The sequence below is a fragment of the Rattus rattus genome, chromosome 17 (genome assembly GCF_011064425.1).
Source record: "Rattus rattus isolate New Zealand chromosome 17, Rrattus_CSIRO_v1, whole genome shotgun sequence".
NCBI lineage: Eukaryota > Metazoa > Chordata > Mammalia > Rodentia > Muridae > Rattus > Rattus rattus.
In genome coordinates, this window is record NC_046170.1 from 41,890,711 (window position 1) to 41,904,414 (window position 13,704).

The 13,704-nt window shown below is 59.2% G+C and overlaps 1 protein-coding gene across 1 annotated transcript; it reads left to right on the forward strand.

Moving 5' to 3' along the window:
* The first annotated feature begins 243 nt into the window (after positions 1–243).
* Znf469 (zinc finger protein 469) lies at positions 244–12,135 on the forward strand. Its single transcript, XM_032888062.1, has one exon. The coding sequence runs from the start codon at positions 244–246 to the stop codon at positions 11,557–11,559; it is 11,316 nt and encodes a 3,771-aa protein (XP_032743953.1). The 3' UTR covers positions 11,560–12,135.
* Positions 12,136–13,704: the final 1,569 nt, after the last annotated feature.

Genomic DNA, 13,704 nt, shown 5'->3' on the forward strand with positions numbered 1-13,704 from the left:
TGGTCTGGACGCAGCCTCCACAGGAGGCTACAAAGTCCAGCATGGGATCCCTGACCCTCACCGCAGGACATCCAGTCACCGTGAACCCGCGGCTCATTTGTGTCTTTGCTTTGCAGGCGCCACACAGGACCATGAGTATCGGCTTCCGTGAGCCCCACCAGGGGGTGAGGATGGCCACCCAGCCCATTGCCCGGGCTCCTTCCACAACCACTGCATCCTCCTAGCACCCGGGACGGCGGGGCCATGCCAGGAGAGCGGCCCCCAACTTTGCCCAGAGACTTACAGCCCTGCCCAATTGCCAGGAGTCTAGGGTGCCCCTCTCAGCACCCCCTCAAGCATAGAGGGTCTGCCCGCAGGACCACCCAGGGCATGAGAGATGAAGGCAGCAAGGCCCAAGCTTCCCCGGAAGCCCGGCTGAGTCAGGCCAGAGAGGTGGAGCGAGAGGACCTGCTCCTCACAGCACAAGTCCCAGCAGCTCAGAGCTGTGCCCAAGCCTGCTCATGGCCAACGGGCAGGATGGAGAGCAGTGACCCACAGCTGCACAGCCTAAGCACTTCAAGGATCAGATGCATCCTGGACGAGCCGCCCAAGGACCTGCACCATGAAGCCCCCCTCGGGGCAGATACCAAGGTTCCTCAAGGCCAAAAGACCAGAGCCCGCCACAGGCCCGGCGTCCCAAGGGCTGAGGCCCTGCCCTCCCCAGAAGAGAACAACTCCCAAAGGTGCTTTCAGGAGGCCCCTTCCAGCTTTACCTCCACCAACTGTACCTCACCGAGTGCCACCCCCGGGCCCGTACCCCGGAGGGCCCCCCAGAGCAGTGGCACCAGCCCCAGTAGGCATGCTTCTGGCACTAACCTCCAGGCCATAGGGACCAACCCCTGGCCTCCTGCTGCTGAAAACAGCTTCCCAGGTGCTAATTTTGGGGTCCCCTCTGCAGAGCCCAAGCCCTTCCCTGAAGGCAGCAGGCCTAGCAGCCCCCAGGGGGTCTCTGTCCCCTACCCCTTCCCTGTAGAAACGGTCCAACATGAGCGGGCAGCTGGGACAGTGTTGTTCACCTTCCACCAGCCCCTGGTAGCATGGGCTGAGGAAGCCCTGGGTGCAAACCCTGCCTGCCCGTCCCTGCCTTGCAACCCAGGTCAGTCAGGGGGCGCCAACGCTCCCAGTGATCTTGGAGGTGCCCTCTCGCCACCCGGTGCTGCTCACTTGGCCCCAAGCCCCTTCCATGATGGTCTGCACAAGAGCCTGACCAGGGGCCTTCCGGAAGGGCCCCCTCCCACTCACGATGGCCTGGGGAGCCCCAGGGGCCTCCCAAATCCTCCACCTCAGAGGCACTTTCCAGGGCAGGGGTACGGAGGGAATGGGGTGGGCACCAGCCCAGCATCTCTGGACACAGAGCTGCCCGCCCCTGGGCCACCGCCCACCCATCTGCCGCAGCTGTGGGATTCAACGGCAGCTCCTTACCCCACGCCTACCCTGGGCCCTGCAGCTGCTACCAGGACTGCTTTCTTCGAAGGTCAGCAGCTCCGTCTCCCACACAGTCCCCCCCTGCCCTGGTCCCCGGTGCTTACGACCCCTGGGCCGAATTCCCACCAAATGGGGGTACTGAGCCAACTGACATTCCCCAGGGGGTCTTCCGAGTGGCAGGGGGACAGCCAGGGAACCCTGGGTGCTTTGAATACAATCCCTAGGCCTGGGGAAACAGTGTCAGCTCTCAGGAGCAGCCCAGGTCAGCCAAGCAGTTCCCCAAGGCTGCTAGGCTATGGTGGGATGAAGGACCCTGGGACGCAGCCTCTGTTCTTTGGGGGAGCCCAACCCCAAGTGTCACCCCAAGGGGCCCTCAGTCTGCCCCCGCCTAGGGTGGTGGGGGCCTCGCCCAGTGAGTCTCCTCTTCCCTCTCCTGCGACCAACACAGCCAGCAGCAGTACCTGTTCATCCCTGTCGCCACCATCCAGCAGCCCAGCCAACCCCAGCTCTGAGGACAGCCAGCAACCTGGACCCCTCAGGTCCTCAGCCTTCTACCTGCCCCCCACCCATTCCCAGGAGACCAGCAGTCCCTTCCCTTCCCCAGAGCCCACATACACCCTGCCCACACGCTATCAGTCCGAGTCAGCCAAAGCCTTCCGTCCCCCCACAGAGGGCCCAGGAGCTGACGATGCCTTCGGGGGCCTGGAGGGAGCCCCATTCTCCCACAAGAGCCCCTCACTGGGCAGAGATAGACTGAAAGGCTTCCCTCCAGAGCCCCCACCGCCACCGTACTCTGCCCAGCATTTCTCCCTGAGTAGCGCCAACCTGGACCAGCTAGATGTCCTGCTGACCTGCAGACAGTGTGATCGAAACTACAGCAGCCTCACCGCCTTCCTGGAACACAGGCCACTCTGCAGCCTGCTGCTAACCAAGGCCAAGGATGGCTCCCTGCAGCCCCCAGGGCTCCCCACACCCACCGCCACCTCAAAGGCACCCACCGATACACACTCGGCCTTGCTTGAACACAACCAGGCTGTCCCCTTCCTGCTAACCAGAGATGACCAGGGGGACAGCAAAGACGACTCCTTGAGGACAAGCTTCCTTCCTGGCCTGTCTGTCACCTCCTTCCCACTCCCCACCTCGGACCTTGACATGGAAGATGATGCCAAGTTAGACAGGCTCATCACGGAGGCTCTCAACGGCATGGAGTACCAGTCAGACAACCCTGAGATAGACAGCAGCTTCATTGATGTCTTTGTTGACGAGGAGCCTTCAGGCTCCAGGGCGCCCAGCGCCGGGCAGCCCCTCAGCACCCAGGTTGGGGCAACTCCCAAGAATGGTACCCAGCCCCAGCTCCCATCCAAAGCTGCTATGCCGGAACCCCAAGCCCCCTGTACTAGAGACAGGAGACGCCCAGCCGGAAACAGGCCCAAAACCCGCTCCCTGGGCCTTGCGTCTGCCTCTGCAGAGGCAACCACCCTGGTCAGGCAGCAGAGGAGAGGAAAGCAATTCAAGTTGTTTCGGAAAGAGCCAGCTGCGACCAAGGACACTAACAATCAGGCCAACGCCATCTGCCTGAGGCCAAGGAAAAAGGGCCGTGGCGTCGGGCGGCCCCGGCCCCAGGACCGGAAAAGTAGGGCCCGCAAGGGCCATGCTCGTGCAGATCACAGCCTCTCCAGAGCCACCTCTAAAGAGACCAGGAGCTCCAAGCACCTGCAGCTGGCCTCCGGGAAGGACTCCAGGAAACGGAGGGGACGGGGCGGCTCCTGGAGCAAGGAGTTCATCCACAAGATAGTGCGGCAGAAAAACAGGGGCCACAGGCAGCAGGCGCCACGTAACCAGGTCTCCCACGCACCCCCACTGCCTGGAAGACCACCGAGCACCCAGGAGGGCAGGCTCGCGGGGCAAGGCTGTGCCTCTGAATCTGAGGAGGAGGGTGGTGTACAGCAACGGGATCTGGGGGTTCCCGTCCAAGGCTGCTTCCCCCACAGCCACCAACGGCACCAGGGCAAGAAGAGGAAGAAAGAAGATTTGACGCAGAACCCAAGAAAGGTCCCGAGGCAGGAGGCCGGTGGGAATGGGGGCTCTCCCGCTCCAAGGACGCAAAGCCTGTTGCACAGCTTGGATGCCGGAGAAGTTCCTGTGGAAAGAGAACCTGGGCATCCCATCGTAGCCCCAATACATCCTCCACAGGTCATCACCACCACCGAGGAAAACTGGGCAGCCCCGGACATCCCTCAGGAGGGCGAGAAGCCTGAAGACGCTGCTGTGTTACACCCTGACACCACAGAACTCAGAGAGAGGTCCTTTTCTTCAGCTGACTGTGGCGGGGAAAGCCTCAGCCCTGCTGCTCCGGTGCAAGCACAAGCCTGCAGTCCTACACCACCAGGGAGTCACCCTGAAACGCTATCGGGAAAGAGCGTGCTGGTACCAGATGCAGGCTGTCTGCTGGGCGCTCCTGGATGCGCGAAGTCTCCCGGTTTGCATACCAGAGAGGACTCTGCATCCCAGCCTGGAAGGTGCCTGGTACCCACCGATAAGGTGGCAGATGCTTTCTACACTGAATCCAGCATCCCCGTTTTCAGGAACTCTAGTCCTGGTTGTGACCCTGACCACTGTGACAGGCGTTCTACAGAGCGTCCAGTTGCCAAAAGAGGACCCCTGCCTGACAACAACACGTCCTGTGAATTGTTCTTTGGATCCAAGGACCTAGCTAGCTGTTTCCCTGATGATTTGTATGCCAAGCCTTTAGCTGTGGACCCTTTGCCTGCCCACAGCTGCTACCTTAGCCAGGACAGTATGGAGACCCTCGAGTCGACACCACCCAAGAGTCCACCCTACCCAGTTGAAACAGACCCAGGCAAGGCGCATTCGCCACTGACTTTGGAGTCCACATCCCTGTTTGCAGGGCTGCCTGAGGACGGATTTGACCCACCACTCTATGACAGTTTGTCAGCAAACAGGGTCGCCCACGTATCACTGGCAGGTCCTGACCCTCTCCCTAAGAAACCCCTCGCAGACCCTCTGTACCCACCATTCTTACTGCTGGAGGAAGTTTCTCCCATGATGCCTGGCTCTTTTGCTGGCCTCTCCAAGGGAAAGGCGTTCAGCAAGAACTGTCCCTCAGAACAGACCGAACTGACGGAGTCTCCCAGCCCTCCCGCTGTGCCTGAGAAAGGAGGCGAATGTAGCCTTCCCCTGAGCAATCTGTGCCAGGACGAACTGGAGATCAAAAGATTGGTGACCGAATTAGAAAGCCAACTGCAAGGGAGAGGGACCACACAGGGGGCCTTGGGAGAGCCCGAGGAAGCTACACGTGAAGGCGAGATGGATGCAAGCCCAAAGCAGACCTCCCTTCTGCCCACAAATCAGGCCACCTCACCCCAGAGGGAGCCAGCAGGCAACCTTACAGGTTTTGAGGGATCAAGTTCACAGCAGGAAGGGGCCCTCAGGTACCCCCAGAAACAGTGGTCCTACCCAGCCTCCTGCCACACAGAAAAACCAGCACCTTCCCCTGGTACCCAGGAAGACCCAGGTTCCGGGGCTCCCCTCAGCCCCGAAGGATTCACACTCGGTTTTCAGAGAGCACAGGAGGCCATGGCCTCCAACACAGACAGTCCGATCCCGCTCAGCGACCACCTGCCTGACCCCAGGAAGCAACGGGCACCCTCGCTGCATGCTGAGAGTCCGGCCAAGTTCAGCCCAAAGCATCAGCTTTTGTTTTCTAAGAATAATGAAGCTCGTGGGACACAGAACGCGAATGCCCAACCGTTGCTCCCTGGTAAACACACAAGAGGGCATTCTCCAGATCCCGCTGAGGCCCAGGAGCCCTGCCCAAGTCCCCCTGCACTGGAAGGATTCGACGGCCCCAATGCCTGCCTGGCCCTAGAACCCAACTCAATGCTTAAGGGTGATGAGGACGTCACCTCCCTTCCAAGTGCCGGTCACAGCCATGACTCTAAGGGACACCTTGAGGACCGAGCAGGGAGTTCTGTAGGAGCCATGCTTTACAAACCTATCGTAAGGGATTCTGGCTTGAAGGGCGAGTCTGTACCTGCAGGAACCTCTCCACTCTCCACTCTTCCAAGTGATGGTAGAGCTTGGTCCCATCCCATGCCAGACCCTCCCTGGGAGCTCAGTGCCTGCACAGGGCAGGGGCTCCAGGAACCCGCCTGCTGCTCTTTTCCTCTGCTTCAGGCCCTGGATGCTACAGCCAAGGGTGAAGACAATACCCAGGGCCTTCAGCCTGGGGACCCCTCGGCAACAGGACGGGTCGGTGTGAAAGAGAGTTCCTCGAGGGCTGTGAAAATGTCAGCTCTTCCTGCAGATACCCGAAAGCAGCCGAGGTCCAAGGCAGATGGACATCTGGGCTCACCCAGTCAACCTGAAAAGACCAAGGGCCAGAACCAAGCCAACAGACTCTGGCCGAAAAGCTGGAAGAACCTGGAGAACCCAGATGAAATCATCAAGGTCAGTGCCCACTTGGAAGCTAGGCCAGCCAGGGGCAGAAGGCCACGCCGGGGGAACAGAGCAGCCCGGGGCCTCAGGAGGCAAGCACTGTTCTCCACAAGCCCCACCTGCCCTGATGGCACATCCTTGATTCCAATCCAGAAGGACCCTGCAGGGAGAAGCTCAGAGAAGGCAGCCGGCCCACAGCCATTGCTTAGCCCGGAGAATCCCACTCCCTCCAATAGGGGCCTGGCCACAATCCCCCAAGCCACACCTACTCCGAGTGAACTTGAGCCTATACCCCAGGAAGACCCTGGGGCCAGAGTCAAGCCTATTAGACCACCAACACCTTCCTCCCACAGAGACTTACCCAGCCCCGATGATCAGCCAACCTGTCCTGACTTGGCACCTCTGGGTGCCAGTCATGACCAAGCCACCAAAGATGCTGAGCCCCCAGCAGCCCCTACATTACTGGTGACAAGCTATTATGGCCCTGAAGAAGCTTCATCCCACCACACTCTGTTGGGGACCAGCAGTACCAAGGACCCTCCCTTGGGGTCACTTGGCTCCTCTAGTTTCTCAACCCCTGTATTACTTGAGAGGAACAGCCCGAAAGGCGTCACAGTAGGAACCTTGGAAGATTCCAGAAAAGAAGAGCTGAAGATTTCTCCTGCCCATTCCAGTCCTCCTCCCCCAGGGGATCCCAGCTCCCCCAAAGTGACCATCGAAGCTGCCCCTCTGACCAGAGGCAAGGATGACCTAGATTCAGGTGAGACACTTGAGGTGCCAGACCCCCACTGCATGGGGGCCCCAACCCGCAGCAACCCAGAAAGGACATACTCCAAGGACCCTTCTTTAGGGCCCCAGAGCAGCACACCTTGCCCTGGCCGCAGCATTATGGCTGTGCCCACAGACCTTGCCACACCGGAGACTACAGGACCAGACTCTCATATCTGCCAGGAGGATAAGGCAGGAGACAGCAGCAAGGAACAGGACAACCCAGGTACACCTGGGACAAGATACTGCGAGGGGACAAAGGTAGCTAGAGCCAGTGCCCGAAGCACACCCACAGGGCTCCACTTGGCCCTAGACACTCCCCGGGGTGGCACATCCAGTGACTTCAGGTCTGACTCTCCTCAGGACCATATGGGCATCTCTCATCACCCTCCCCACAAGGGCTCCTCCCATCCCCAAGACCATAAACGGAGGCCCCGTGGCTTGAACAAAAAGCCAGAACCGGCAGAGAAGACCCCGGCTGAGCTACCCGAGACCTGCCAGCTCTGCTCAGCCTCCTTCCGCTCCAAAGCAGGCTTAAGCCGGCACAAAGCCAGGAAGCACCGGCCACACAGGGAACCTAGATCCCTCCCGAGCCCCGTGGCTGTGCCAGCCTGCCAGCCTCTGGATCCCATGACCAAAGCATGCCAGACTCCTGGGAAGAAAAACCGCAAGGTGCCTGGGAAGGGAAAACCGAGCCACCCAGCCCTGGGCACTGGACCACCTCCCTTCCAGGTTTCTACAACACCAGAGGACACCATGGGTCCTGAGATATTGGAAGCCACAAGTGAGGAATCTGAGGGAGCTGGGACACTAGACACTCTCCTCAGCCAGCACCCACCCACCCCAGGCCTGACTGAGCAAGGAGAGAGTGCAAAGGTTCGAGCCTCAAAACTAAGGAGACCAGACAGGTGGCAAGCAGACCAGCTCCATCCCAAGCAGACGGAAGTGAGGGGCCAGAGGCAAGATGGAGAGCCTGCCAATTCCCCCAGCCACCCAGGGAGGAAACCAATCAGGAAACGGGGAGAGCTGAGAGCGAGGAGGCAGAAGCATGGTCCCCGAGGTGCTACCCATGTGACTTCAGACGGGTGCCTCTCAGACCCTACAACCACCTGTGGCCAGCCTATCATCCCCCTGAGCCTCTCGCCTGAGGGAGAATGCAGGGCTGCTGTCAGGCCGCCACCTCCATCCTCCACAGTAGGACCCAGAGCACTGGAGGATGCCGAAGACACGGTCCCAGGGGCCCTGCGTACAGCACGGAAGGCCCCCCAAGAGCGGCGAGTCTGTCAAGGGACAGTAGAGAAGGATCATCCAGTGGAACAGAAGGCGACCTGGACACAGTGGTTCTGGGGACCGGAAGAGGCCAGGGCAGTGAACATTAGTGGAGAAACCTCACAGGCTATTGAGAGCCAACCTGCGGAGGACGGCACAGGAGTCAAAGGCAGGTCTGATGGGGACACTGGGAAAAGGACACCTGACTTACCTGACAGGACACACAGTCTTGAAATAGACAGCGGCTGCCCCCAGGGACCTATCAAAGACCCAGAAACCCTGAGTAGAGTTCAGGGGTGCAAGGGTGCCACTCCTGACGCCCCCTGCCCAGATCAAAGAGAACCTCCAGACTTGTTTGATGATGAAGTGTCCTTCTCTCGGCTTTTCCCCCTGGATGGCCGCCTCACTCAGAAGAATCTACGTGTCTATGGGAAGCGCTGCCACAGGCCAAAGTGTCCGTCACCGAAGGAGCCCACCCCTGAGGTGATCAACAGTGTCTCACTCGACTCCACGCGCCTGCCCACCGATCTCAGTGACTCAGGCTCTCTATGCCTGTCCCGGGAGGAAGAGGATCTATGGGATGACGAAGTCATGAGTCTGCCTGAGTCCCTCCTCCTTGATGGGCTCCTAAGCAATAAGACACCCGGCCTTGACCCGTGGACTCCCAGCCTCAGCCTATGGGCCCTGGAATCCAACAGGGAAGCCAGCTGCGTGGAGGAGGAGCCCTCCTGCTTCGCTGAGAACCAAGATGAATGGTCAGAGCCCATCCCCCAGCTGCACATGGTCCCAGCCGCCTGGCGAGACCTGGAACCGTGTAGCCCAGCCTGTGAGACGGCCTCTTCTGTTGGAGACATGAGCCCAGAACCCCCCAACCTGGAAAGGGAACATGACAACAGGCCTCCTGGAAGCACCAGCCTGCCCCCACGTTACATTAATGACTTTGAGGTTCTCAGCACCCAGCTGGAGATACAAGACCTGTGCTTTCTAGGACCCTGTGATGACCTTGCTGACCTTCCTAACCCAAGCGCCCTAGACTTCCAGGCCACAGCAAATACGCAGGGCCCTCCAAACAGAACAATGGAGGGAGATGCGAGGACCAGGCGAGCCAAAGGCAGAGACCTGCGGGTGAAGGGCAGGAGGGCCTCCTACAAGTGCAGGGTGTGCTTCCAGCGTTTCCATAGCCTGGACGAGCTGGATCTCCATAAGCTGTCGCACAGCCCCTCCCCTCCCCCCACTTGCTACATGTGCGTGGAGCGCAGATTCAGCTCCCGGGAGCTTCTGCGGGAGCACCTATGGGAGAAGCACGTCCAGGGCAAAGCCGGGCCCTGGGCCTGTGGCATGTGCCTGAAGGAGGTGGCTGATGTCTGGATGTACAACCAACACCTTCGGGAGCATGCAGCCCGCTTCGCCCGAAATGGACAGGCGCGGCGAACCCTGGGAGACCTGCCCGGGTGCTTAGAAGAGGAAAGCACCCTCACGCACTTCCTGAACACCATTGTGGAGCAAGCATCCAAACCCCAGAGGACCAAGCGCTCAATTGGCAAGGCCAGCGGTGAGCCATCGGAGCAGGAAGGAGAAGCTGGAAAGAAAATCCCAAGAAGAATGAAGCGCAAGGCACGTGCCTCAGTCACCCCCAGCCAAGATGGCGCCGAAGGAGGCAGCCCATCCATTCTGACCAGCAGCTCTGCCACCAGCTCTGACTCTGCCAAGACGCCCCCCACTCCGTCCCCAGACCCTTGGTCCCACAGCGACTCCCCGCTCCAAGCTGTACCAGTGCACGAGGACTGCAAGGACCCCTCCCGTGACTGCCACCACTGTGGAAAACAGTTCCCCAAGCCCTTCAAGCTGCAGCGCCACCTGGCGGTGCACAGCCCACAGCGCGTCTACCTGTGTCCCCAGTGCCCACAGGTCTATCCTGAGCACTGGGAGCTAAGGGTGCATCGGGGCCTAACCCACGGGGTGACAGAGGAGAAGGAGATACCACACGTGCCTCTCTATGCCTGTGAGCTCTGCGCTAACGTCATGCATGTCATCAGGAGGTCCTTTGTCTGCAGCTCCTGCAACTACACCTTTGCAAAGAAGGAACAATTTGACAGACACATGGACAAGCACCTGAGGAGTGGCCAGCAGCCCTTCACACTCCGAAGTGTTAAGCGGCCAGGGGTTCCTAGGAGGAAGACCCATGTCTCCCAGGATGTGCTACCCAGCAAGCAGCACAGGCAGATGGCACCCTCCAGCACCCCTGAACTCAGCGCTGACAGAATCCCATCCGCAGCCAGTCCTACGCCAAGTGAGGTGTCCCTTCCTGCACTACCCCTGATCTGTTCAGAGACAGCGCCTAGCCTCATCCTGGACCAGTCCAGTTCTCAAGAGAGACCCATGGACCAGGAAGACCACTCACCCAGGGGGATCAACTCACCAGTGAGTGGCCAGGATCTTCCACCTCCATCTCTGTCTCCTGTCTCAGCTGCCTCAGCTGAGGGGACAGGTGGCTGCACGCTGGACAGAAGCCTGGAGAAACCAGAACACGAGGCTTCCTTGGGCGGCCTTGAACCATGTAAGTGGCAGGCTCTAGTCGAGGGAAAGAGGGCCCTTCACCTATTCTCAGGAAAACACAGGAGCCCAGGCACCAGAGGCAAGTGTGCCCCTGGATGTTCCCCAGGAGACCCCTCTCAGCTCCAGGAGAGGATAGTGACCACACACCACACGGCACCTGAGGGGAGAATAGAGGGTCCCTCCCAGAAGCGCAGTACCACCAAACCAGGAGCCTGCTCAAGTACCTCCAAGCACAGACCCGCAGAGCCCACCAAGAAGGCACTGAAGCTACCTGCTCCACCCAGAAAACCTGTAGGGATGGGGATCCCAGCTGGAGAGCTGGTCTCTAGTCCTGAGGACAGGGTAAAGCCCAACACTTCTAAAGGTAAACTGAGATCCAGCTCTCAGAGCAGTGGGGGGCTCCAGCCTGGTACTCAGACAGGGGGTGGCAGCCAGCCCCAGCCAACCAGTGGGCAACTCCAAAGTGAAATGGCCTCCACCCCCACTGAGCCCAGCTGTCCTAGCTGGGCCAGCTCCAGCCCTGACCAGCCCCCACCTCGAGCTCACACCAAGGGCGGTGCCAAGGGGCCTGGTGAATCTGTTCATCAGGGACTCCAAGTGCATTCAAGTCCCAGGGAGAAAAGAGAAAGCCATGAAAAGCAGAGGAAGGACCAGGCCCCAGGGCTGGGCAGACATGGAGGCGTAGGAAACCCCGGGAAGGCCTCCTCAGCCCCTGACAAGTCATCCAGGGCCCCCCGGAAGCAAGCAACTCCCAGCCGAGTTCCCCCTGTCAAATCGAGACCCAGTGGCCAGAGCAGCAGGGCAAAGCCACAGCCATCTGCACTGCAGAAAGGGGATTCAGGCCACACTTCAGAAAGGGGCTCTTTCTCCCAGGTAAGACCCCTGTCCAGGCCCTACAAAAGGGTCAGAGCTGTCCACGGGGCTGAACCCACAGAGCCCCGAGACCGCCGGACTGCAGAGGCCCAGAGCGACCTCCTCAGCCAGCTGTTTGGGCAGAAACTGACGAGCTTCAAAATCCCTCTAAAGAAAGACAGTTCCCAGTGACCGGGAAGAGAGGACGGGTGCCGGGCAGATGGGCTTCTGTCTGGCCTTCAGCGTCGGAGACAGCTCACTCGGAGACTACTTGTCTGTTTCTCTGCACCCGAATTCCCACAGATTCTCTGGCAGATTCGAGACCTGAGAATGTGCTGCTGAGAACAGGGCTTTTTTCCGGAAGGCTAAGAAGGATCAGCCTCTTCCACCCTGAGATTCCACACCTGCTTCCCTAGTACCAAGTACTTGAAGAAAGCGGTTCACGTCCCATCAACGCCACCAGGCCCTGTTGGCCAGGTGCCTCACGCGTGCCGTAAAGCTTGTGTTTGAGTGTTTGCACAGGGTCCCCTATCCCCTAGCAGGGAAGCACAGGAAGGTAGTCACCTAGACAGTGAGAGATGCCTTTTCTGTTGCCACCGCTAAGATTCCAAAGTGTCCTTAGACGTCATGGGAGAGGACCATGCTGTCTACTTGGGCCATTTCTGAGCCACCTGGTCTTTGAGAGCATGACAGGACCAACCTCCCCCACCCCTAACTACAAAGTCACCCTGGCCTCCAGCTACACTGCTGATGTCTCCTGCCCCCCTCCCCCAGGAACTGGGTTCCTATAGGGAATGCAGAGAAGGCCCGCCTTGGCCAGCATCCAGTGGATCCCTCAGTCCTATGGCCCCTTCCTAGTGCCTTCCTTCCCCGTGGGGCTCCGTCTCTAGGTCCCAGAAAGCCTGATCCAGAGGCTCTGGTGCTACTCCCATGCTGTAATGTGAATACAGGCTCCCGGGTCTTCTTCGAACCACGGGATGATTAGGGTGGGGAGACCTAGAGGCTGCAGCCCAGGACTTCAGAGATCCTCACTCACTGGTCTCCCCAGTTGAGCTCCAGCCCTGGGTCCCAGCAGTGAAGGGACCCTCCAGGCTGGGCTGTGGGTCTGGTCTGTGCACTGGCACGAACCTGCCAACTGCATGCCTGCCTGGTACAGCATTGTGCAAAATGGGCAGGAAGAAGAGGCTTCCCATTTCTCCTAGGAGTCTTAGCGATTCCTGGCTTATTTTGTTGTATAGTTTTTTTGGGTTTTTTGTTTTGTTTTGTTTTGTTTTAAGCTTGGGTGCAATGTAAGTGTCAAAAGGTTTTTTATTTTGACATTTTTAAAAAGACCAAATAGGCCCAAACTGCCTCCATAGAAGGTGCTGGGGTCTTTCAGAATGCCTCTTTCAAATGGACAAAAGACGTGGGCAGGGGGCCCCCTGAAGTCATACTGTAAAAGCTACAGCTAATGTCTTTTCAAATATATTCCCACTATTTTCGCAGAAGCCCCGTGGCCGTGTGGCATCTGTCCTCGCCTCCGCTTCTCATCCGACCCCCATGTGGCCTAGGCAACTCGTGTTCTGTTTGTTATTCCCCAGGGTCACTGTGGGCTCTGAGCCAAGCCAATGTTGTAGAGACGCTTGAAGCAGGATCCGAGGGGGGAATAGGAATCCTCTAAAATGGATTTAGGAAACCATGGAAGTGGGTGAGGTGGCCTGAGCTGGGCCAGGAAGGGTCATGGGATGGGGGGCGGTGGGGTTGACCATATAGGGCCCTCACATGTAGTGCCGGTGCTGGGGATACTCAGGGGACTGCCTGGGATGCTCAGGAGAGTGGCTGTCTGGTCTGGGCCTTAGAAAAGGTTTGATAGCCTCCAAATGAAGACGCAGTGAACCAACAGGGTCCACCACCCTGCCCTGTCCTTTCCTCTCAGCAGGAGTCAGGTTGTGCCGTGTTTAGCAGCAACTCCAACACCTCAGACTAGGCTTGACTTACTGGTCATGTGTCACAGACTGGTGGAACTGCCGGCTCGCACACCCTTAAGAGCTGATTCTGAGGGCAATTTCTTGGAGCCCTGTAGGCTGTGTTCTGAGCTCAAAGGAGTAAGCCCAGCCCATGTTCACACCCGCCTACTCCTACCACACCCCCCCCCACCCCAGAGCCAGCCTGTGACCAGTAGACACACAGAGGGCATCATCCTAGCTTGACCACCAGGTGGCAGCCTCTACTCAGACAGGGAGCCCGACTTGCCACCCGGTGCGCAGATGCAGCCCTGGGCCGCCGCGAAGTGCTGCGGACAGAACTAGGGATCTCCAAACACAGTCAGGTACCCTGTCTGCTCGCTCACGTGGCCCA

Coding starts and splice junctions, on each gene's coding strand:
- Znf469 (XM_032888062.1), top strand. CDS start 244: ATGCCAGGAGAGCGGCCCCCAACTTTGCCCAGAGACTTACAGCCCTGC.